At 53.4% G+C, this 23,787-nt stretch overlaps 3 protein-coding genes across 13 annotated transcripts in view; 1 reads left to right on the top strand and 2 right to left on the bottom strand.

Annotated features, from left to right (window-relative positions):
- Nucleotide 1: 1 nt before the first annotated feature.
- UCK1 (uridine-cytidine kinase 1) lies at nt 2-5,066 on the bottom strand. Of its 3 annotated transcripts, XR_004780066.2 has the most exons (8): nt 4,910-5,056; nt 4,629-4,788; nt 3,510-3,606; nt 3,243-3,385; nt 3,037-3,131; nt 1,959-2,007; nt 1,282-1,548; nt 2-778 (listed from the first exon to the last, which is right to left on the bottom strand). XR_004780066.2 is itself a non-coding variant. In XM_050714520.1 (7 exons), exons 1-7 carry the CDS (start codon nt 5,042-5,044, stop codon nt 1,361-1,363), a joined length of 849 nt encoding a protein of 282 aa, XP_050570477.1. In that variant the 5' UTR covers nt 5,045-5,046; the 3' UTR covers nt 2-1,360. The 3 variants fall into 3 exon arrangements, 2 of the variants coding, with proteins under 2 accessions (XP_050570477.1, XP_035411060.1); XM_050714520.1 differs by having other exon boundaries at nt 2-1,548; nt 4,629-4,770; nt 4,910-5,046; XM_035555167.2 differs by having other exon boundaries at nt 156-1,548; nt 4,910-5,066.
- Nucleotides 5,043-6,895, top strand: PRRT1B (proline rich transmembrane protein 1B). The gene is made up of 4 exons (XM_050714652.1): nt 5,043-5,050; nt 5,515-5,737; nt 5,836-5,970; nt 6,061-6,895. Exons 1-4 carry the CDS (start codon nt 5,043-5,045, stop codon nt 6,205-6,207), a joined length of 513 nt encoding a protein of 170 aa, XP_050570609.1. The 3' UTR covers nt 6,208-6,895.
- Nucleotides 6,896-7,731: 836 nt separating this feature from the next.
- Nucleotides 7,732-23,787, bottom strand: part of RAPGEF1 (Rap guanine nucleotide exchange factor 1) — an 88,301-nt gene continuing 72,245 nt past the window's right edge. For all 9 annotated transcript variants that reach the window (XM_035555154.2, XM_050714510.1, XM_035555158.2 and 6 more), the window contains 13 exons: nt 22,763-22,851; nt 21,298-21,409; nt 19,661-19,736; nt 16,521-16,605; nt 15,099-15,191; nt 14,543-14,728; nt 14,300-14,384; nt 13,988-14,082; nt 13,439-13,517; nt 13,194-13,295; nt 12,643-12,740; nt 11,454-11,582; nt 7,732-10,940 (listed from right to left, as the gene is read on the bottom strand). In XM_035555154.2, the coding sequence (XP_035411047.1) occupies nt 10,790-10,940; nt 11,454-11,582; nt 12,643-12,740; nt 13,194-13,295; nt 13,439-13,517; nt 13,988-14,082; nt 14,300-14,384; nt 14,543-14,728; nt 15,099-15,191; nt 16,521-16,605; nt 19,661-19,736; nt 21,298-21,409; nt 22,763-22,851 (1,380 nt within the window). In that variant the 3' untranslated portion in view covers nt 7,732-10,789. The remainder of the gene's footprint in view (nt 10,941-11,453; nt 11,583-12,642; nt 12,741-13,193; nt 13,296-13,438; nt 13,518-13,987; nt 14,083-14,299; nt 14,385-14,542; nt 14,729-15,098; nt 15,192-16,520; nt 16,606-19,660; nt 19,737-21,297; nt 21,410-22,762; nt 22,852-23,787) is intronic.

The raw sequence follows: 23,787 nt of genomic DNA, 5'->3' as shown, positions 1-23,787 counted from the left end.
GTTTATTCATTTCTTTATTAGCCAAAGTAACACATCCACAAACAATACAGCCAGACTCTGGTTTAGAAAAAACTATAATCAAATATGAAAAAAATTCCTTTTCCTAACATTTTCCCCTCAACGCATTTTTAAAATTACTCTAAGTACAGATTCGAGAAGGATACAACAAGGACATTTTCAATGGCCCAACTTCATTTCAGATTTTTTTTCCAGAAACTTTGTATTGCTGCAGTATCACTTATTTGGGGGTAAACTGCAGAAACTTGGCTGTCAGTGTTTACGCCACCAGCTTCTTGTCTGATTTATGTTGATGGTAGTGGTGGTTTTTTTTGTTTGTGTTGTTAGAAAACCAGAACATTCATGAGTTTAGTCACCGTGACTGTATATGACGGTAAAAACATGTCCAGCCAGCTGTTGTGCCATCAGAAGGAGGGTCTTGCAATTCACAGCTTTCCCCCTTGCCAATTTTACCACCCAGCTCTGGAAGCGGACGGATTCCGCCCAGCAGAATCTGCAACCAGCAGTACAGAAATGCCCTAAACGACACTAATACTGACAAGGTCAGGTTTCTGTTTCCATGAGCAACTCAATCCAGTTGGAGCTCATACGTTCACTAACATTCAAGGGTACAAAAATTGAAACCTCTGCATACAGCACAGCAAGGTTCAGGAGCTTACCCTGAAGGTATCACTTAGGAATGAGAATCACAGCACTTCTTGGGCCTGTCCTCTCAATGAGCTGTAAGTCTCCATTTGTCCCAGACTGGCTCTGTTTTATCCTGGGGGAGAGATTACCCCACAGGTGAGTTCCTGCCCCCACAAGCCACTACAGGTTACAAAGGAGGTTGGCCAGCAGGAGAGCAGTGCCAGAACTCAAGGTCCCAAGCAAGGTGGAGAAGAGTAAGGACTGCACCTGCTTGTTTGAATTAAGAGGGTGTGATCTAGTCTGGGAAAAAGAGACTGTTTAGGCAGCTGATCTTCCTGCTAAGAAACAGCAGCATCAGGGAATGGGGTAGCTTGCTAAACACCTGGAAGCATTCACCTTTCACATGAGGCTTCAAGATTCCATTTTGAAAATTAAAAAGTAAGAAGGCAGGCAGAACTGCCTTTAGCCAGTTCACTGAGTAACAGAACAGATCTCTCAGGGAGACGGGGAGGGGTTTTTGAGGGGAGAGGTGCAGTAGTCCAACTCCTTCCTCTTCTCTCCGCAAGAAGTTTCACAGCAGCAGCCCCCCCCCCCGCCCCCCCGCTGCGATGATAATTTAAAGGGCACTTCACCAACCGCTTTGTTGAAGTCTTTCTTTCCCAAAGTTGTCTTCAGTGCTGGTGTGGACCAGAGGCAAAGCCTTCGGGCTGACCGGTTAGTGCGGACGGCTGCTGGACTCCAGGTGGGACCGCTTGCCAGCTGCCAGCACGTTGCTGCTCTCTGCTTGCTCAGGGAACGGGCGCTTGTAGGTCCGACTGTGGCCGTTCATTGCCCCTCGCTGCCACTTGCAGATGTCTCCGTTTAGGATGTCTTGAATGTGCTGCACTATGAGGTTTATAGCAACTGCAAAGAGAAATGGGAAATACAGGACAGGTGTAGGCTTTCTTGGCCAAACTATCTAGAAAATGTGGAGCATCCAGCCCTGTCCAACTCAAGTTTTAACAACCAGCCCTTAAATGAAGCTACGCCGACCCTCTGCAGTGAGGTCAGATCTTAGCAGGGACCAGCAATTCCAGCATCAGCTTTAGAACTGGTGTCCTGTTTTGCATCTCCAATTCCTTATCGCTTGTTCCAGCCCTCCACAGCCTGAGCAGCTGATAATCCAGGTCAGGCTCTGAGCAGCTCTCTCCCCACCAACAAAACACTGCACGCTTAAAAGCATGAAAACAAGGCAGGGGTGTGCCATGTGCTCTCCCCAGCCCCATACGTGGGCTCCCCAGAGAAATCAGGCAGAGAACTGAACTCCCTCTTACCCATGTTGTCAACTCCTCGGGGGATGATCACATCTGCATACTTCTTCGTCTGCAAAACAGCAATGGTGATGGAGGCCGTTACTGGGGAAAGGCAGTTTTATTCTAAAAAGAAACTGCTAAAACTAGAAACTGAGCGCAAAGATGGAGGTTTTATGCTCTGGTGTTGTAAGTTAAAGCTCTCTGTCACAGTAATTTAGAAGTTACGCTGGGTACCATACAGCGGATTTAAGGCTTGATCTAACTGTCCCTTTGGAGTTAATCACCAGGAAGAAGCAGTAGCCCAAGTGTGGAGGGTACTTGCTTTTACACTTCAGAAGAGTATGCTGTCACATCGAGGCTAAAGTCTGTTTAAGAGTTGGATCTAATCAGCATTTCACAGGCCATTGCTAAATCTCTGCTGAGAGCCAAGGTACCCAGTGCACGTGTGAAATTCCTTCCTGCTTCTGATGGCATTTCATTGATTTTTACCATACACATGGCCCCTGCTTTTCAATTTTTTTCCTACTTATAAAAAGGCTGGTAAATTCAGCAATTCTAATAAGTATTTTACAAATCCCAGCATTGCCTTGATCTAACCTGAGCTGCTGTTTTCCATCGTATTTTATCCACATAGAGGATTTTGTCCTCAAAGGGTTTTTACAAATTAATTTGGTTATGTGAGCACCTAAATTGGTTTCCAGCAGACTCTCAACAGGGAACAGTGGAGAAAATCAGAGGTGGACCATTACAGAGTTCTAAAGTCTGCCCATTACACCACACAACGCAAGACTAATCTTTCTTTCTGCAAGACTTAAGAATAAATGCATAGAGGGAGTTTTCCCAGTCAAAGGGCCCTATGCTAAAACAGCCATTGTGGCTAGCAGTGAGAAAACGTGCATAGCTGCTGGAGATTTCCGTGGTGCTTACAAGGAGAAGGGACATAGATGAGGCAGAGGGCAAAGCACAGAACTCACTCATGAAATACAAATACCAAAAGCTGTTGCCACTGCTGCTGCATCTACAGTTCAGCTAATCCCCAGGCGACCCCGTTCCTTCTCTCCCCAGAAATCACAAATCAAGTTAGCGAGACATTTAGTACCGGTAAACAGAACTCCTCAAAGGCAGGTTTGACGAACGTGGTGTACTGGGTGAGGATCTGCTCAAGGTCCCTCCCGCGTTTCATATCTCGCAGAACTGGAACAGGAAAATAAAATAAAAAACACATGAGTTTTACCACATGCATGTGGAGGGATGAGGAACACCAGCAGAAGCAGGCTGATGCTGCCTCTGACAGCAGTGCAGTACCTCTGCGGGACAGCCTGACGTCGGAATCTGTGTCCACAAAGAGCCGGAGATGGAACATGTCCCGAATGTCTTGGTTGTAGAAAACCAGGATCCCCTCAAAGAGAACGACGTCAGCAGGATAAACCATAGTCGTCTCCGCCAGCCTGCCATGAAAAAATACCCAGAGCACGCTGTTACGTGGGGCCTGCACCACACTGAGCAGTCTGTCCCAGCTGTGCCTGGGGATACCAACACACAAGCCAGGGAGCGCACCAAACTGGAACTTACCTAGAATGGGTCACGAAGTCGTAGGTGGGTACCTCGACTGTCTTCCCTTCAACAATATTTTTCAGGGTTGTGTGCATCAAATCATTATCAAAAGCGTCTGCGAGAGGAAGGTTTAAAAGAAGAAGAAGTTCAGATGCTGCTATATCAAGTGCTCTACTCAGATTTCCTAGACCCGTAGGAAAAGCACGTTGTCCAGTATTACACTAGGAAAAAAGGAACTCAGAGCTTATTTTTTCCTACCAGCAGCAGTCCGACACCCCCCACCCAAATTACAATTGTTACATTTGGTTACAGAAACGAGGAAGAAAGAATCTGCTGTTCTCAAGAAACTACAATACACTTAATTTAAAGATCCAAATGTAAAGTTGTTAATTGCTTAATTTTACTCAGTAATTGCATAATTTTGTGCACCTCTGTTAGCTGAAAGTAGTTTAGAAAACCTCAGACATTTGTAATACTTTTCAAGAGCATTATCCACCCTGTTGAACCTACAGCAGGCACTAGACTTCAGCCAAGGGCAGATCATCCTTTCATTTGCAATTAGCAGCGTGCCCCAGAGCAAAGAGAGCGGTTGTTTATGTGGACAAGAAATACCAGGAAAGAATTTGGGAGTCTCTGTGATTTACTACAAAACCTTTCAACAGCTGCAAACAAGGAGACAAGAGCATCACGCAGGCCTGGATGCTCTCCACCTCCCCTACATTGCTCCGTGCATAGGTGCAGTTAAGGGCAGTAACTACCTGCAGCAGCTTCCAAGGTCTCACAAAACTGGCACCTACGCTCGAAATACAAACCAGTGTTTTGGTGGGGGAAAACGCAGTTCTGTCCCCTCCCGCGCCTCCAGCGCTTCTTGCTGACCGCAAGCCCCTTAAGCATCAGCTGGCCTCCAACGAACCCAACCACGTCTCAGCTCCGTTTGGGAAAACCGAGGCCCAGAGGCAGGGAGGAGGCTGCGCAGGTGCAGCTATAACAAAACACCGACCCCGTAACAACCCCGACCCCATCAGGGAGCTCCTGGAACCCCCCCCCCAGACCCACCGGGGGTCTCTGCACAGCCCCAGGCCAAGCCCCCCCGTCAGCCCAGCGGCCTCCCCGTGCCACGCGCCGCCCGTCCCTCACCGGGGTGGTCGAAGTTGTACTGGCCCTTGAGCGCCTTGGCCTTCTGCTCGGCGCTGAGCGCCTTGTAGAAGCGGTCCTGGCTGAGGATCACCACCTGCCGCTGCCGCTGGTCCACCTCGTTCTGCCCCAGCAGCTCCATGATCTTCTCGCACACTGTGGACTGAGAGAGGCGGCTGGGGGGGGGGGGGGGGCAGACCCCGGGGAGCCCCCCCCAGGGCACCGGGACGGGGCTGGGGGGGGGGGGGCCTCCCGCCGCCCCCCCGCCCGGTGCCGCCGCTCACCTTGCCGCTGGCGGTGCCGCCGCTGACGCCGATGAGGAACGGCTTCGGGTGCGGCCGCTCCGGCTCCGCGCCGCCGCCGCCGCCGCCGCCGCCACCGCCGGGCCCAGACCCGAGGCCGCCACCGGCAGACGCCATGGCGGGGCGACGGGGCGCGGGGCACGCCGGGAGATGTAGTCCGCGGGGGGGGGGCACCTACAGCGGGGCGGGGCGGGAGGCGCGGGGGGGGGGGGCACGGGGTGCGCGCGGGGGGGGGCGAGCGGCGCGTGCCCGTGAGCTGCGCGTGCACGCCATGGGCGCGGGCACGGCCCCCGTGCGGGGCGGGCGGGGGGCGCGGGGCGCAGCGCAACGGGAAGGGGGGGGCGGCCCCGGCCCCGGCCCCGGCCCCGCTCCCGGCCCGGTCAATGATTAACGCCGGCGGGGCCCCATCGCGGGGCGGGCCCCGGCTGCCTCCAGGTGCGGGCCCGGGGGCGGCGGGGCGCGGGGCCGGGGCCGCCCGCGGTGCCCCTGAGCGCCCCCCGCATGGAGGCCGCCGGGGCCGGGGCCGAGGCCGAGGCCGAGGCCGAGGCCGGGGCCGGGGCCGGGGCCGGGGCCGAGGCCGGGGCCGGGCCCCCCCCGGGAGCGGAGCGGGGCCCGCGGGCGGTGGCGGCGCTCAGCAGCGGCCCCGCGGCCTTCGAGGGCGAGCCGCCGCCCTACTCGCCGCCCGACCCCCGCAGCGCCCACCTGCTCTGCCCGCCCTTCGCGCCCGCCTTCGCCCCGCAGCCTTCCAGCGCCTTCCAGCCCGGCCTCGGGCCCTGCCCGCAGCCCGGCGCTCCCCTGCCCTTCATCCCCGTACGTCGCCGGGCCCCGGCACCCAGCTGCCCGTACCCCCCCGGGGGAGGGTCCTACCCCGGCGGGTGCCCCCCTGACGCCCCCGTTTTGCCTTCCAGTTCGAGCCGCGGCCCAGCCCCGCGCCGCCCGCCGCCAGCCAGCAGCCGCCCAAGGACTACCTGGTGGAGTCGGTGCTGGTGACCGTCTTCTGCTGCCTGCTCACCGGCGTCGTCGCGCTCGTCTACTCTCACGAGGTAAGGGTGGTGTGGGATGGCTCACCCCAAACCCAGCCGCCGTCCCCACGGGGCCCCGCTGACCTCTCGCTTCCTTCCCCCCCGTGCCAGACCCGCGCCGCGCTGAGCCGCGGGGACGTGGCCCAGGCCAAGGTGGCGTCCAGGAAGGCCCAGTCGCTGGTGCTCTTCAGCCTGCTCTTCGGCCTCTTCGCCTCCTTCAGCTGGGTCGTCTACGTCCTGGTGGCCCTCTACCTATGACAGGGCCCCGAGCCCCAGCAGCACGGAGCGTGCCGGGGGCTCCTTGCAGCCTGGGGGGCTCTGAGCGGACGGAGCGGCCGCAGCCCCTGTGTGGCATTGCCAGGGCTGCTGCGGAAGGAGGGTGACGACCGGGAGGAAGGTGACAACCGGGCGCCATCAGGAATTGTCCTGCCGAGGCAGCACCAGCGCTCGCTGGCTTCCCGGAGGCCACAGCCCAGGCAGGACGGATGCGGACCAAGGCGATGCTGGCGCCGAGCCCTGCCTGAGCTGGCAAGGAGCTGTGCTGGCCCCGCCGCACCGCACGCAGGATCGGCCTCTGCAGTAGGTATTTAGTCCTGTGGCTGGGACTGTCCCTTGGAGGAGCAAAATACCCGGTAGCAGCAGCCCAGCTCAGGGATGCAGCAGGAAGCGCACGCTGGATGCTTGGCAGGGGGAGCACCTTGCGGAACTGGGGCTGGAAATGGAGTAAACGGCCAAGAAGTTAACGAAAGGCCAAAGCGTGCGACTGCTCCGCACGGGCAGCTGCTGCTCTGGGCATCCAAGTGCACCCTCCCCCTGCCAGTAATTAATAACGTGAGAAAATACAAAAATACGTATTTTAGCTTTTATGATCATTCTGCACGCGTAACTATGCTGTATCACCACCTTGTTGCTGCTTCCAGTTTTAAATAAAATCCAGGCACAGCCAGAGCTTCTGTTTTCTGTGCACACCATGGACCCTTTAGTCCCCAAAATTTAGTGCAAACCCTTCTGTGATCGCTCAACCTGGGATTTCCCCCAAAAGCAGCCACTCCCTGAGCCAGGCGGGTGGGAAGCTGCTGGGAGCCGTTCAGAGCAGGAGCCCCCAGCCCACCACTGTTCCCAGGGGGCCACCTGGGCTGGGAGCGAGCTCAGCAGCTGCAGAGCTGCTTATAATCACAAAACCAGCTGGCAAATTCGGGGTCGCAGCGTGACGCTGCTGGGGACGGGGACCCCAAAACCTCGCCGAGGTCACGGAGCCTGCGGCCCCCGCAGGTGCAGCTGGGACCAGGCCCCAGGTGCCGGCCCCCGCGAGGAGCAGGCGTTGTGTGCTCGCCCGGTGTCTGGGCATCCTCCTCCCAAGCCGGCGGATGCCGATTATTTCCAGAGGAATTTTGAACCCCGTCCAGGCCTGAAATAGCGCGGGAGCGTGTGTGGCCGCCCAGGCAGCCGCGGGGGTTATTTATAGCCATGGGCAGTCAGTGCGAGGCGGTTGTGCTGGCGGGGCTGTGCCACGCGTTTTGGGGAACGGAGACCCCCCCCCCCACCCCACCCCCCCCCCCCAGGTCCCAACAGCGGGCACATCGGTGCCCAGAGGGTGATGGGAGCAGGTGTCCCCCTGAGTTGTGCCAGGGTTGGGCTTTTGCTGGGGCGAGAGCAGCTTGCTGGGAGGTAAGGAAGTGATTTACAGGGGAAACTTAAAAGCAAAAAGGGCCAACAGCAGGGGAAAACCCCGGGGGGGGTGGGTAAAACATGAGAAAACATGAGGCCACACCAGCTCAAGAAGCGGATTTGATTGTCACTTTAATCCACAGACTGCTGCATGCACTGTAAACAGGATCATTAGGCAGGTTTGTTACTGGTGTTTATTTGTCTTTAATATAAAAGTTACAGGTTTGAAATGTCTGCGGGACGACGCCACCATCAGGACCGGGTTAGTGGTAACTATATAATACAGCCTAACAGCTGGGGATGGTGGGAGAGGCTGGGGGCAGTGCAGGGCGCTGGGCACCGCTTCTCCCCCTCCCTACCCAGCGAGGAGACCGAGACCCCCCCTGCTGCCCCCCGAGGGAGGTGAGGGGCTCGCAGCGGCTGCCCACCAGACGTGGCCACGCTCAGAGCTTTTCGCTGGCCGAGGAGCTGCGGCCGTGCACGCCTCGTGCCTCCCGTCCCCACGCCGTGAGCTGAGCTCCTGCTGCCGGGGGCTGGCTGGGAGCGGGGGGCTCTCGGCTCCGCACGCAGGGCGAGAACTGAAAGCAGCTCACGCACAGCGAGGGAAAGGGGAGCAGCCGCAGGATGGGGGGGGGGGCGCGAACCAGCTGCACCCGACGGCTGCCCCCGGGCCTCCTCGGCAGCGGGGGCATCGAGCCCACGCCACGCTGCGCCTCCCCACACAGCCCGGCACACGGGGAACTGAACCGATGGGGTGTGTTGTAGTGCTATCACCACACACGATACTCCTAGGAACAGCCTAAGCTACAGCACACTGCGGTGGTAGTGACGTGTTCAGAGCCAGCAGAGCCCTGTGCCAGCCAGAGATCGGATTTTTGCCTTTTCACACTCTCGTCGTGTTGTTTTTTAAAATCTTACTTACAAAGCAAAACCAAAGTACTACGTCCTGCTTCAAAGGCTGCGACGCCTTCAGGGATTGCAAAGCCTTGACCGGACATGGCATGCAGCTCCAAGGCTGGTAGTGCCATAAAATAAAATAAAAAGCTTTTGAAGTGTTCTGACTCAGGTGTCGTGTTTGGCACAGCGAGAGCCCTGCTCCTCCTGCTCTGGGGACTGCGAGGGCACGAACAGGGGCGGGGGGGAAACGCTTGAGAATTTTGCTCTGCTCTCCCAACCAGACTGCAAAGCCGATGCGGACGCACGAAGTGGACGTGTGCTTCAACGCGCCGTGTCTTGCTCTCGCCAACGCTCCCACGGGGCTGCCGATGTCGGTGCAGGCGTCTTGGTTCGGATCCCACCACGGGTGTCTCGGAGGCCACTGCAGCAGCTTGGGCGGCGCGAGGCAATGCGCTGGGAGCCTGCTGCCTGCAGCTTCAGGGAAGCGATCGAGCTGGACACAGTCCTGTGGATGGGGTAACGCCGCCGTCGCTCCCTGCTGCAGGCTGGCAGCTGGAGCCAGCACGTCCAGGGAGCAGCGAAAGCTTTGCAATCTGTAGAAGGAAGTGCTCGCACCTCTGATTCACCCAGAATAAACAGAGGCTTAGCAAACATTGACCTGCTATTGAGAAACAAATCAAGGATGCTCTGCAAAACATCCTGTATGAGCCACTGCTCTAAAACTGCAGGATTTTGTCAGACGAACTCTTAAAAACCTGTGACCACATGACATGGGTCTGAAAAAGGCCTTGCAAGGCTGATAAAATCTACAGCATATGCTCAAAACCAGGACCCACGCTGTAAACAACTGAATGAGGACAGAAAGGAGGGAGGGGAAAGGGCCCAGCTGGGGCTGCACTGGCAAGGACACCCTGGGAGAGGGGACACGGAGGGGACAGGAGGGGACAGGGAGGGGCTGAATAAGGCACACCAGACAGACAGACAGACAGACAGACGGGTCACGCTGGGCGGGCAGTGCTAACCCCTCTCCTGTGCCAGGCAGGGCTGGGGACAGGGCCTGGCTGGGGCTGCTTCCAGAGCGCGGGTCGCGGAGCACAGCACCGGGGCTATCCGGGTGGGGAACCCCCCGAGAAAAAATTTGGCAACAACGAGAGGAGCGGAGCGGAGGGGAGCGGAGAGGAGAGGAGAGGAGGGAAGGGGAGGGGAGGGGAGGGGAGAGGAGCGAGGCGGTGGGGCCGGCGGGTTCGGCTCCTTCCCTGTTGGCTGCCACCACCCCAGAGGCGACCCCAGCTCCTCTGCCCGCTGCCTGCCTCCAGCCCCACGGCCGGCCCCGAGCCTCCTTCCTTCCTGTACTTGAACGCCGTTGTCACTGGGTGGGAGTTTTACACATAATGTTTTGCACTTTTTCTTCCTTTTTCCTATAAACCCATGGGTTTTCGGACATGCATCAAAAAAAAATTCCTCAATGGATTCTAAATACTAATATTTACAGTCGTATACTACAGAATTTACTGTGCAAAAGCTAGTACCATCACTAAAGACACAGGTCCACAGACAGGTGAACCGCGGTACCTCGGGAAGTCTCTGGTTCAGGGTTCGGAGGGATTACCGTTGCTTAAATAATGAGATCTAAGAGGAGGAGGGGGGGGTACGGTGACTGGAGACGGCGGGTCCCTGCCCACGTTTTCAGTGCCTCTTCTGTATCTACAACCGGTGCCTTCCTCCCAGAAAGGAGGCGAGAGAGATCTGGGGTAAACCGAAGACCCCTGTAAACAAAAGCAAGCTCTCCGAAAGCAGAGCTCCCCTGGCAGACAGCGGAGGCTCTTCCATCCTCGTCTCCTAGGGATAAACACGTTGCGAGGTGGCGTCATGGGCAAGACTCAAAACCTCGCCTTCCACGGCTGCTTGCGCTGCCGCGACCGGCCCGTGGGCGCCGAGCTCTTGCCGATTCCTCCACGGATGAAACCAAAAGCCCAGGTATCTCCGAACACCACCTGTAACACACTTTGCCTGGGACCCTCCTTCCACGAAGCTCTCTCCTCGGGGTTAAAGCTGCTTGATGGCACAGAGGGACGGGAGGAGAAGGAAGGCGAGTGCAGCGAGCACTGGCTGATCTCTGCCCTCAGCGGCCCGACACTCGCACGCCCAGTGATCGCTGCCAGCCGGGAGGGAGGGTGCGTCACCCAGTAACAGGTACAAATACTGAACTCCAGTCTCACAGCTGCCCTCTGCGCATCTGCCGAGCAATTCTCCTCGCTCGCACAGCCCCCTCCTCCTAGGTTTTCTCTTCTCTGTCCGTTTTCCGCCTCGTGATGTTCCGAGGTTTGATTTTGAGGGACAGTTCCCACAGGGCCTCTTCCGCCAGGTGGTCGCTGAAGTCATTGAAGAAGGACACGATGTCGTCGTTCCTTTTGATGTCGTAATGTCTGCAGGACACGGAGAAAGGCTGCAGTTAACCACGGGGCTGCCGGGGACCTCCCCCAGCCTGGAGCCACCCCTACCCTGCTCTAGCACAGACCCAGCACTGCGGTCTGCATCGCCTGAGCCCACTGCTTGTGGCAGGGGTGTGACACAGAGAAGGGAAGAAACATCTTGCTCGCTGATGAAGTGGGAAAAAAGACCCTACCACTGAAACTGGCAGTTGGATCTGCTGTGAGACGCCATTTAGGAAAACCCTTCATAACCCAGAGAAGAACCAGCCACGGCAGAACCCGGAGCAGGAACTGTTGTGTGAAAAGGGAGAGAGCAGGAACTACGCTGCTACACTGGGTCTCAAGGGAAAAACGCCACCACACCTTTGTAGCCGTATCTAACCCAGGGAGGGAAGGAGACCATGACCAGAGCCGTGTCACTGCCAGGTCTCCCTGCATCACGACGCCTCCGCCACAACCACCCGCAGCAATGCCCCCGGCCGGCTCCTCTCTCCCCGCTGCACTTACACTTGCTGGAAGCACCTCATGCTGTCCAGGATGTTAAACTGCTGCCAGCGCTTGGAGAAGTTTACTTTGCTGTCAATGTAATCTGGGTTTCCCAGATGAACAAAGGTCAGGTCCTGCAGAATCAGGCCTCTGAAAGAGAGAAAGGGGCAGCGGGCCAGGGATTAGGCAAACAAGTAAAGGTGTTTGTCACACACGGGCAGGAGAGCCGGCCAAAGGCAGCCCCACACCACCTAACTACCTCCTCCTGCTGCTGCCGGCAGCATTGCAATTCTGAACTAGAGGGAAAAGTCTTCCCGGCAGCAGACATGAAGGTGTTCAGGTGCTAAGCACCCTTCATCACACGCACAGCTGAGAGCAAGAGGGTCTGTGCTCCCTCCTCTCCTGCCTCCCTGGCTCCTCTGCATCCCTCCTGTGGTCCTCAGACAGACGAGAAGCCGCGTGTGTGCACGACGTCTTCCTACAGGACTTTTATGATCGGAGAAAGCAGGACCAGAAATTTTACCGGCATAAACACAGAGCAAATCTGAGATCTGTATCAGAGGGCCCTTACGGAGAAGGGCAAGGGCTTCAAGCCTTCATCTAGAAACAGGACGAAGCAGCCTGTATTTGACAAGGAAGCTTCCTAATTTACCAGCTCTTAAGTCATCAGAATCAGAGCTGTTGTAGAGGAGCAAGAAGCAGCTTGAAGCTGTGGGATCCATTTCTCCTCACTGGAAAATTTATTTTACAGTGCACAAGCCCCAAAGAACTATAGTTGAAAGGTGTCAGCTAAAGATCCAGCCACTCGGTCTTTCCTTTGCCACAGTCAAACCACCTTTACAAAAAGAAAGCTGAGACACAGAGTGAAGCATCTGAAACAGCAGCAGGTGGTCTGAGCTTTGACTGATGGTTACAAAAGGGAATGAGATGTTTGGTGTTGACTGGCTGGAGAAATCCAGCCATCCTGTACCAGGAATGCAGTGTCTCAGGGTGGAGGAGGAGCCGTGCCAGGGGCTGTCACGCCGCTCTTCCCTGCTAGGGGACACATTGCTTAGAGTGGGCACATGGGTCTGACGTGGCACACTGACGGGTTATTTTACATGTAGGGAAAAAGATGAGCGCTGAGCTGAGCAGAAGCTGCTGAGAAATTGTTGAAGGAACCACTTGAACGTGCAGAGGGAAGAGCAGAGGAAAGGAACGACCAACTCACAGGTAAGGTATGCAGGGAGGCTCCACATCAGCCAGAGCTGCTCGGTAGGCTCGGAAGGACGAGGAGCTGTCGATCAGCGTGCAGTACTCAGCCAGGCCCTAGCAGAACACAAAGCCCCCGGTCACTGCTGCAAACCCATCTTTGTAACCTCTCCCCCGGGGCGGTAAGGCCGTCCTGCAAACACCTCGGGTGGATCTGCTCAGCCTGCCCCTTGCTGTGCACACTCAGAACTTTGTTGCCTGCAGCTTCACCAAGCCTTCAATTTGCAGGGAGGAAGCAGGCGGCTGTTCTCACAGCCTGTGACAGCGCCGGCACTTCGGCAGCTGTCAGAAAGCCCAGCAGCACTACAGGCTTCCAGCACAGAATATTTGGTTTATGTGACAATTTCCTACTCTTTTCCCACTGTGGCATTATTTCCACTGGAGAGCATTCATCCACCATCCCTCCACCCTGGGATGTCTCTGAGGTCTTAAAACCCACCCGGCTGTTTCATACTGCAACCACAGTTAGCTTTTTTCCCCCTCAAGAAGAGAGCCCGTGCTGTTCCCCACCTCTGAGGTTTGTTTCTGCCACTCCAGCCTTCGGATGGGTGCAGAATCCAGTGCAGAAAGAATTGCCAGATAGGAATTAAAATTATTCAGCTTTCGTAAGTGCTGTGAAGAGGGAGAACATACCAGTTACTCCAGAAATCTGGAAAGCCCTAGAGCATCAAACAGCTCTACCAACTGTCATGTCCCACTCTCCTGCTCCTTTAACGAACAGCGTGTGTGATGCATAGCAAGAAACAAGCTGATACCTTCATAATCTTTATAAATTTAAGGAGCAGCCTCTCTCGGTCTTGGGCTTTCTCTTGTAGCATTATTATTGAACGGACCCTGGAAAAACAGACAGAAAAAAACAGAGAAAGAAACCAATTTCAGCAGATCTCAGATTTCTTGCTGTTTCATTTACAAAACTAAACAATTACTAAAACTAATAAGGATGGACCAACAGTATTAAAAAGTTTATGGCATCTCCAACTTAAATGGAGCACTCTAAGGCACAACAAAGACAGAATAATTCCAAGGATGAGAACAACGATTCTTCACAGAGTGCATTCATTTGCAATGTTTGTTTGAAGAGCTCAATACTGACAATAATTCCTTCAGGTTACAGTGCCTTCCAAAACACTCATGATTTTGTTTCTCTTGTGCTCTGGGGTCTCTGAGAGCCTGGCATCTATTTCCAGGCTAAAAACGTGTACGTGATCCCACTTAAGGGAACCCAACTCTGCAAGCATTGTCTTGAACTCTAGGACACTGGAGGCTAAGCACAATTCATGCCTCAGTTGCCCTGAGCTCCTTACCAGTAGGACATGTTATTAAAGTGCTCTGTGAACTGTGTCAGGTTGGGGCTCTTCTCTTCATTTTGCTCTTTTGCCCAAAGCAAAACTTCTGGTATCTGCCAAAGAAGAAAAAGAGAGGGGTGGGAAAATACCACACATTAGCACGGGATTTCTTTCTTAAAATTCCCAGTCACAGCCTCTGTTCAGTCTTTTGCCGACATGAGTTCAGCTGTCTCCTACAATGTAACAGGTGTGGTGGGAATAGCAGAGATTGCAGAGATTGTTTGTGTTCAAATCCCTCCCTCTGCCCTCACCCCATCCTCATCTCCGTACCTCAATTTTATAGAAGAGTTCAGCGTCTAGCAGGGTCAGCTGCTCAGCTATCTCGTGACTGTGGAAATCATGCAGGGTCCCCGGCCTGTAGGAGAGAAGGATGAAAAATAAAGGATAAGAAAATGTGACCTGATTTCTTCCCTTTCTTATATTTTGGGCTGAGAATAAACGTTGTGTCCACAATGAAGGGACACCTCGTCTCTCAGAAAGAACCAAAATATGGTTATGTGCATGCTTCCTCACCTGGCTGCTACCCCCCGGGCTGCAAGAGGTTTGGTGGAATTGGCAAATCTCAGCATTTTCTTCTGATCTACTTTATCGAGGATATTTTTGCGTAACACTCTGGCAAGGCTCAGCTCCCCGTTGCAGACCAGCCGGAACACCAGGTCCATCAGCAGCTTGAGAATTTCCTCTGTCAGCTCCACCAAGCTGCAAGATGGAAAACCCAGGGAAGGCATCAGTGCTACGTCTGCAAGCTACAGAATTTGTATCTGTGCAGAGTCTCCTTGTTCCTTCCCACAAGCAGAACCGAGTGACTAAAATTCCTCCCCTTCCCAGCTCTTCCTTTCTCAGACATTCCCCCTTCAATGGTTATTTAAAAATTCCTGACCCACACAGGACACATTCAACAAGAGGATTCCCTTGTATACCATGGGTATCTTGTTGGTCGCGGTAGGGGATTTCAGCTGTCACCATATATGGGGTTTAAAACACACACACATATATATATTTAACTGGTAGGCTTATGTATGGTTACTGACCATTTATCTCCCACCCCAAAATGAAGGCGGCAACTCACCACAGCTCATCCACCACTCTCACCAGCACGAAGAAGGTGTTCTTACTGACTCGCTTCTTGAACGTGTCTGGGAAGTGGCAAAACTTCTCATATGTGGGGTGCAAATTAAAGAATCAACTTCTTGTAGTCAGAGCAGCATCAGCACAATGCACAGCTGCCTTGAGAAACACCAGAACAGATACTGCTCGGTCTTGACTGAAGTTGGTGTTCAGTTTCTAGGAGATAAGGGACACCAATCTGGCTCTAATTAGCACGGTATTAATCTGCCCCCAGCCGCAGGTAGCAGGGATGTGAGGAGGTACTTAGGTCTCGCAGGATTGGTGCTCACGGAGCAGGTGTACCCTCAGACCCTAATCTCTACGGTGGAATTTAATGAGCAACACTGCTCCGCTGTCATCTCCCCCACTGGTCTGAGACATCTGGTCTGACAACAGCTCTCAGATGTCACCTCTGCCTCTCTCACTGCCCAATTTGCTGCAAGGGGAAGAGCAGCGAGGGAGACAGCAGAGGTTGAAAGAGCTTCCACCAGGTGCACAAAGGCAGAGAGAAACAGGGTGCCAGTAAGTCAAATATCAAGAAGGGCCTGCAGGAGCGACCCAGCCAACGTGTTCACTGACACCTGCTCTCCAATGAGATTTTGCTGCATCCTCGGCAGCACTGATCCCAGCAGGAGCCAGGGGAGCAGCGGCTCTGCTGCAGATGGCAGTGATGAGCTGTGACTTAGGACAGGGTGACATCAGGCTCCCTTTGACCTGGGCGTACAGGAGCAAAGCCCACGAGGTCTTTGCACTACCTGAACCGAGCCACTGAGCCACGCAGCTGACGGCAAAGGGAGCCACGAGGACAGAGCCAAGCAGAAGGAACCATAGGCAGGGGGCTCAGCAAGAAGCCTTCCCCATGCCCTGCCAGAAACACAAACGCTCACGCTGCCGCGTACGAGCCCTGGCCTCGTCAGCACTTACAAGCTCAGCTCAGAGCTGGGATGCTAAGAGGACGTTATCTTCTGTGCTGCATCTCTTGTAGTAAGAAGGAAAACGTGTCTTGGCAGTGTTAACCTACACCTGCCCAAGCAGGCAATCCCCACAGCCTGTCTGGAAGACAGAACACGATCCCCGTTCTACAAACAAGATGTCCCAAACAAAAGAGCTCTTCCCCAGTTCCGTACGGAAAATCTGAACTGCTCCTCTCCGCCGCCAGGGCCTCCTGGCGACTACGCTCGGGCGCAGTGCTCCACTCCTCGTGGACGTGCCCTGCAGCATCTCCCACCTGCAGGTTGCAGATATGGAGGGAGTCCTGCCTGGGGCACCCAGGGCAAGCACATTACTGACCACATCCTCCAAACTTGTCACCAACTCCCTCCATGATGCTCATGCTGCTCAGCTCTGGTCCCTGGGGCGAACTGCCTTTCATGCAAAAGGATATCTGTACTGCAGCTTCTTGATGAGCTCTTCAGGGGTAATAAATGTCCTGTACGTAGTCAGAAAGGCTTCACAGTACAGCACCAGATCTACGGAGAGAGACAAGGAAGCCTCAGTCAAACGTGCTTTCAGAAAAGTAAGCTTTGCATGAGGTTGAATCCAGTCTTGCAGAAAGAGGACACAGACACGGGCACATTTTGACCAGAATTCGCTTCACAGAAAAGCTGTGCTGCTGTTCCTTACCAGCAGATGGACCCTAAGGCACAAGAGCAGAAGTGAAACTGCCCCGTTCCCCCTGGCCTGGCTCCCATCTGCAGCGCTCCCATTTGCCTTCTAGCTTGTGTGACCACCAAAGGGGCTGGTGGAAAACACCTGTTCGTGGGACAGGAACTTTTAATAACAGGGCAAATTAAAATGTGCTGACAATGCCGGGGATACTTTAAAGAGAAGATGTGATGATGGGAGGCGGGTGCCCTTACTGCTCAGGCAGCAGAGAGCCCTGCAGATGAACGTGGTCACTCTTCCCTCATGATCAGGAATTTTTTTTGATATGTTTTGATACGTTATGTGTTTCGATACGATGATATGGTGCTGCAGACCCTCTGCCCTTGCTGTGTTCCAGGAAACCTGCCCCAGGACAGTGTAAATATGAATTATTTTCCCCCAAAAGAGTATATTGCACTGCAAAAACTGACCATGACCCGCCATGACACAAACACTGACGTGGTGCACGCTGCCAACTTCTGTTTATTGATCTGCAGCGGTGGGTGCTGCAGGCCCCAGAACCACAAAGCTCTGGCTGCTGGCACAGAGGATGGCATCTGAAAAAGCAGGAACCTCAAAAGGAACAGATTTCAGGCCAGGACTGCAGCACACTCGCAGCCTAGGCAAGGCTTGGCCACCGAGGGCAGCAGTGGTCAAACTGGAAGGTTCCTAGCCCCGCTATAAAACCTCTCGGCGCTGCAGTCAGCATCTGCAGTGGGATGGCACGCTGCCCTTGCCTGGCCCGCTGCAACTGCTGGCAGAGGCTCGTTAGCACCGACAGGAGAAAAAGCTCCTGCCGTGCCTGCTCGGGCCTGGCCCTACACGCAGAGCTGGCTGCAGGCAGGACGAGAAGCACCCCACACCCTGTGCCGTAACACCAACCCTTTGTGCGGGGAGGGTGGGAAAAAGCAGGGATCGGTGCGAGAGCCGTGCCTCTCCTCTACCTGCAGTGTTTCTCTTGGCAGCAGCCTCGTGGAGAGGCTTCTTCCTCCTGCTCCTAAATCAGAGCGCGCTGCTGGCTCCTGGCTAACGACAATCAGACGTCAGCTCTAAAGCTGGAGGCTGGGTGGTCACGGCGGGGTGAGCCCCAGGCTGTGTCCAGCTGTAATCCTGCGCTCGCGGCAAGCGCACGTGGCTGCGAGCACTTAACCAACCGTGGATTTTGCTCGTAAAGATCCCCAGTTTTCCTTTTATCCCTTATTCCATTTAGCTCCTTTAGAGAAGTCAGACGGACAAGAAGCATCATGCAACAGGGCGTGGAGTTACGTTTATTCTGGGTTCCCATCTGCCCAAAAGGCGATGTGAGGTAATACAGCTGGTCTGCTCTGGCACTCGGAGCTGCCAAGAAATTCATCTTTAAAGGAAAGCCTCTTAACTATACCCCTCTGTGCCGTTTGGCTGATTGATTTACAAGCCCTGAATTCTTCTCATTGTAAGCTTAATTCATTAACCCTCTCAGTCACCCAAACACTGGGTTAGCATAGCACAAATTCCTCCGTGCTCCATTCAGATCAGCGGCTTGGCAGAGCGTGTCAGGCTAAGCTCTGTGACTATTCTGAGACACGCACCGCGCAGATCCCCCTCCGCCCATCCGCTCTCCCTGGCCGTGCTGCTGTGTATTTCAAATCCTGCTCTGGTTTTGCCTAGTCTTGAGAGGTTCTCCAGAGCTTTCACCTCACTGCTTGCAGCCTCCCGTGAGCTCCCCATTTGTGAGCTGGTGCTCTAACACACACCCCTTTATCAAGCATCTGTCTTTAAGAGGGAAATTCTTCCAACATGATGCTTCTTATGGAGAATGGCAAGAGTAAATCAGAGATTCCCTATTCCAGTTTCAGCTTTTCCATAAGGGGTATTTCCACCATCTCATTTCGACGTATATTTTTTTACATATACATACCTAAACACAGTGCAATGAATTGCCTGCTTTTCTCTAATATGTTCCTATCTCTGGTCCTTTGTGCCTGGATTTGATGCCTGACGTAAACACGGACATATATCTGCCAGGGGAAGGATTTTCTCGCTAGCTGAATAGTGCTGGTAAGTAATTGAAAACACCTTATGCTACAGTAAAAAAGCTGCCATTTAAAAATGCACATGAAAGATATTTCCCCTTTGACTATCAAACCTCTAAAATATGAGAGCTGAGTGGTTCAGTGGGTTAGTGCATTTTGCCTCGCATCCCAGGAGATGAGGAGATCAATTCTGGTTAAGGCCATCAGCACAAATGCATTTGGCAGGTTCAGAATCACTCTCTGGAAATGCTGCAAGGGCTGTCTTTGTCACAGCGCTCAGAAAGGAGCTGCTTTGCGTGGGCGGTGACTGGGTTTGGAGAGATAGCAGGGTTTTAACAAATATATAGCTAGGGGTTGCCACCCCCTGCTTCCGTCCCCCATGTCTCACTTCATGTAATATGAATTCCCTCCCTGAATGGGTCTGGGTGGCCACCAGCAGGCAAGCAGCACAGAGCTGCACTAGGAAGTGAGGTGGTAGGGAAACGAGGGGTGTCAGTAGCACCTGGATAGCCTGCCCCATGCCCACGGGCACTGCTTCAGACCCAAACCATCTCTCACTTTGATGCAGCACTGTCACCAACTCCACTGCTGCGCCTCGCCTCCCAGATCTGGGCAAGGCTGTAAGGAGTTAACACCAGCCTGCTGTTAAATGGAACGAGCAGGCGCTTATCCAGCTTACCTCCGTTCCACCAAAGCTAAGCACGACACCCCCCCGTAACTCAGGGGATCATCAAGGCAGTCCTCCCCAGCCTGGCCCAGCTGTGGCAGTCACATCACAACTGCTCACACTACAGGGACCTGGAAGACCAGCAGCAGGAGCCCACACCAGGCTGAGCTCCTCAGCTTTGCTCTGGTGCATCCACTGTACCTTTCCTGTCGGTCTCTGTCGCATGCACTAACAAAATATCTCCAGATCCACCACGGACGTCTGGCCCGTCATCTCCCTGCAATGAGAACGGAAAGGCGTTACGCGTGGTCCAAGCTCCCTTCGGCCTGGTTCACCACCTCGGGGGTTCAAACTTTGTGCTGACTGGCAGAGCACACAATGTTCCTGGCACCGCTCACAGTGCAAGCTGGGACACGGTCTTAAAGTGTTGGGCTAACCCTGGAGTTTTAGGAAAACATTTGGTGTCCCAGATGAGGATCTGGGCTATCCGCGCTCAGGGTCTCTGACTTTGTGAAGCCAGGCTGGGAAGTGCAGTGAAAGCTGAACCTTCTGCACACTAAGAATGAACCGAAATGTCCCAGACTCCCAAACGCTCCCAGAAGACCATTAACGGAGCAGGAGCTCTGTGTGAACTGTCTCAAAGTGCAGGATCACGGACCACAGCTGCTGTGGGGTGAGAGGTTGTGCGTTCAACTCGCATGTTCCTGGAACACCAAAACCTAGCAAGTTCATTCCCTGGTCTGGAACTGTTTGGCTGGAGGTCACCTGAAGCGATCCGATAAGCAGGGGCAGAGAACAGCCATGCTAACACTTGACCCCTGCCTTCCCACTTTCTGACAACATCTTTCTTTTAGCTACTGCTGTTCACAACTGAAAATATGCAAAACTGATCTGTCACTCAGCCAGGGGTTCCCACGCTGCAGGAGACGGCGCACAGGAGCGGCTCTATATTGTTTTCAACGCGCAGACCATAAAGAAAAAAGTTAAGGGCTGACACAAATCTGCTACTCCCAAGCGTTCAGAAATCACAGGTTAAAAAAAAAAAAAGTTAATGGGGATATTCCTGCAGGGAAAACTGGAGTCATGTTGGGCTTTCTTTATAAAGGTCTGTCATTTTAATATGCAAAGCACTGAAAAAACCACGGATTTACAGTCATGGAGCAGCTATGTCTAAAATGTGGATTTTTCAGGTGACCCTCTGGCAAGATTCAGGAACTACTACTTAAAGAATGACTAATAGCTTCTCACTTTCTCCCCTGCATCTTGGCTCACCAAAGACCTCTCCTGAAGTGCCAGTAAATGATAAATCCTTTCTATTTTTCAAGCTAGCCCCCTGACAGTCTGAAAGGTTCAAAAACTTGCATATTCCCTCAAGCTGCACGTCAAAGCCAGCTCGGTTCAAAAGCACAGTGAGCAAAGCTGTCTGGGGGTGCACCCAAGGCTAGAAACAAAGCTATTTCTCCAACACAGAAAAGTTACTTTGGCTGCTCTTGCATGTCAGTAATATAATGTCCTGCTCAGGAAATCTGCTAAACGTGCCTCCAGACCAAAAGGGCAATGCCACAGACCTGCGCCTGGATTACTTGTGCTTCATTTCAGACTGGAACAGGCCGACGACGTGGGAAGGAGCAGACTGGGAAAAGGGCACAGGACGAACTGGTTCTTAGACAGCATCTCACACTTTCACAACAGTCTGCACACACAAAGCTGCACACCACTTGTGCTGCAACCTAGTTTTTCCTATCAAATAAAAGCCAATACCTTGCTTGTGCACACAGGGAATCAGATCTCACCAGAATATAAACCAGAGTATGGAAGCACACCCTGCAGGAACCTACCTCTTGCTTCAGCGTTAACCTAGCCATAATTTCACTGTGGTCAATAAGGGAGAGCTCATCTACTTCTTCCTCCAACTGTGACGATTCCAAAGCATCCGGTGACTGCTGCTGCCTGTAAAAACCACAGGCAACAACCATCAGTGCCATCGCCCATCCAAGACAAGAGATGCTGGGTCCAACCCAAGCTCTCAGTGCACAGACCCTCGTTAAGCAGCAGTAAGTACACAGAAAGCCTGGAGGTAAATCTTTTGCAAACAAGACCAAACGTCTAGCTTTAACTCTGTTGCTTTGCTCACCTCTTGAAAAGCAGAAAGATGAACCTTTAGGACCTGAACGCTCGCGTGCCTGGATTTCTGGCAGAAAGGATTTTACTATGCCTTGCATGGGTGCACACTTCCATGTCTCCTTAATTCACCACATTTTTAGTGCACACAAACCTGAGCCCTTCCTCAAATGTATAGAGCCTGAACATACTCTGCCTGTGTACATCTTTTAGTCAGCTCACAGCCCATTGTGCTGCTACAAGGGGAAATGGCAGGCTTTCGTTTTGCAGAAAGCTTTAGCACTCTGACCCCTTTTTTGGTGTACATTCACAACCCTAGTACTCCTACCCCAAAGGCAGGTACTCTAGCACCTGGACACGTGCTCTTTGTGCTTGGATTCCTAAAGAAGTGAAAAAAAGTGCCTGTCCTGAACAGTTTTCCCCAGGCACAGGTCAGAATCCAGTGCACCAGTCTGTGCTCTCCCCAGACACCGGGCTTTGCAGAGCACTGCTGCATTGTCTCCTTCGCTGCAGGGATTAAAACCCTCAAACCAACTGCAAGAAAATGGGGGAGGGAAGTTGACTATCACACACAAAACAATGCTGTTCTCTATTTTTGCTTTAGAAATGCAATTGAAGAGCAATCTCAAGCAGCAGGGAAGCACTCGCTCCACTCCTACTGAAGCCCATCTGTTACAGCCTGCACCTCTTCATTTACATAGACAAATGATAGCTAAGAGCATTAGAAGGGATATAAAGCCTCCTGCTCTGGGGCCTCAGCCAGCCTCTAACTAGCAGCGTTAGGAAGAAATTCCCTTCTGGAAGACAATTTCCCAGCAGCAATACAGACTTTTTTTTGCACGTTTCCCTGGAAGCAGGAGGGAGCAGCCAGCGTCTATGACAGGACTGCCAATCAGATGGACTTGCGATGATGACCACAGGCTGCATTAACCCCTACAGGCTCGCTGAGTTAAGTACTGATACCTTGCCTGGATCCTGACATCTTGCCTCCTCGGGCAGTAGGATCCTACCGCTCACCCATTGTAGGAAAAAAATAAGAAGGCTTAAAATCTGGAGGGCTTTGGGATGGTTGAGGGCAGAAGAGGCAGCCACAAGGACTGACTGCCAGAGGGTGGACAAAAAGGATGATGCTCTGTACACCTCGAGGCTGGGAAGCGTGTGCTTTGTGGGATTTGGGCTTACCTTTCAGCACCATCTTTGCCTTCCTTCCCCATGGCACTGCTGTTTGAACCGGAGTCTTTGGAGTGGCCGTCTTTGACGGAGGGAGATTCCTGCAAAGAGAACAGGTTTTTCATTATTGCCTGAGGTCCTACACCACAACTAGGCTTGCATTTACAGTCTTACTGCCTCTAAATGGCCCTTTACTGTAAATTCCTACGGAGCGGTTAAAGATTGATGCAAGTTAATGCCAAATGCCAGGAAAACACAGAAGTTAATTAGACAGGAAATTTGGGACCATCTCTGGAGACTAGTGTAATTAGTATTGTTTGCTTTTAACATTGTGAAATGATGCTGAAAGTTACAACACAAGTCAGCTGTTGTCTTGGATTTTAACCCTCGCACCACTTTTTTTTTCAGCCCTTGCAGTTGAATACACTTGTCTTTTCCTTCAATCAGAAGGGGCACAGCCAGCTCCAGGCTCCCGTTTCAGTTCCCCTCCCAGTTACAGCCCCCAAAAGACCAGACCATCTCGGGGGTGAATGCAGACTGCCCTTCCTGCTCCCCTCGTGCCCATCAGAAGAACTTCCACAACGACAAAACGTTCCCACTTCACAGTTCACGGCTGGGAAACGAGGCTAACGAAAAAAGCAGTGCCATCCAAACCCAGCCTGGGAGAGCAGGTAGACAGCTCTAGGCAAATAAAAATGCAGCATTTAAAATTAGCCATTTAAAGAGAAAAATAGCCACGAATGGCAAATGGGAACATTGATCTACTGGTGCTGGAGTTCAGAGTTATTTAACGCCACGCCGAGGGGAACCTGGAGATTCAACCTGCCGAACAGACAGGACTGAAACCGCCTACACTCAGATCCAGCCTGGAAAACGCACCAGTGAGGTGAGATGTGTCAGTGGCTGCAGATTTTTTCCGGACTGTGTCTGTAAAGCCCTTTGTTTCAAAGTTCAGAACCAACTAGCGACTGCCCAAAGGGCCGGGCCTGCCTCGCTGCATCTCCTAAGGGAAGTGATGGGCGCGCTATCTCTTCAGC

Source organism: Cygnus atratus, chromosome 19 (genome assembly GCF_013377495.2).
Source record: "Cygnus atratus isolate AKBS03 ecotype Queensland, Australia chromosome 19, CAtr_DNAZoo_HiC_assembly, whole genome shotgun sequence".
Taxonomy (NCBI): Eukaryota; Metazoa; Chordata; class Aves; order Anseriformes; family Anatidae; genus Cygnus; species Cygnus atratus.
The sequence above is the reverse complement of the archived record's forward strand: the minus strand, read 5'-3'. Positions and strand labels throughout refer to the sequence as shown.

Bases quoted from the DNA above. Each gene is read 5' to 3' on its own strand.
- UCK1 (XM_035555167.2), bottom strand. From the start codon at position 5,044: ATGGCGTCTGCCGGTGGCGGCCTCGGGTCTGGGCCCGGCGGTGGCGGC. The intron at 4,789-4,909 runs GTGAGCGGCGGC...CGCCTCTCTCAG, and splicing joins GCGGCACCGCCAGCGGCAAG to TCCACAGTGTGCGAGAAGAT. The intron at 3,132-3,242 runs GTACTGCACTGC...TTCCTGTTCCAG, and splicing joins CGTCAGGCTGTCCCGCAGAG to TTCTGCGAGATATGAAACGC.
- PRRT1B (XM_050714652.1), top strand. The intron at 5,738-5,835 runs GTACGTCGCCGG...TTTGCCTTCCAG, and splicing joins CTCCCCTGCCCTTCATCCCC to TTCGAGCCGCGGCCCAGCCC. The intron at 5,971-6,060 runs GTAAGGGTGGTG...CCCCCGTGCCAG, and splicing joins CGCTCGTCTACTCTCACGAG to ACCCGCGCCGCGCTGAGCCG.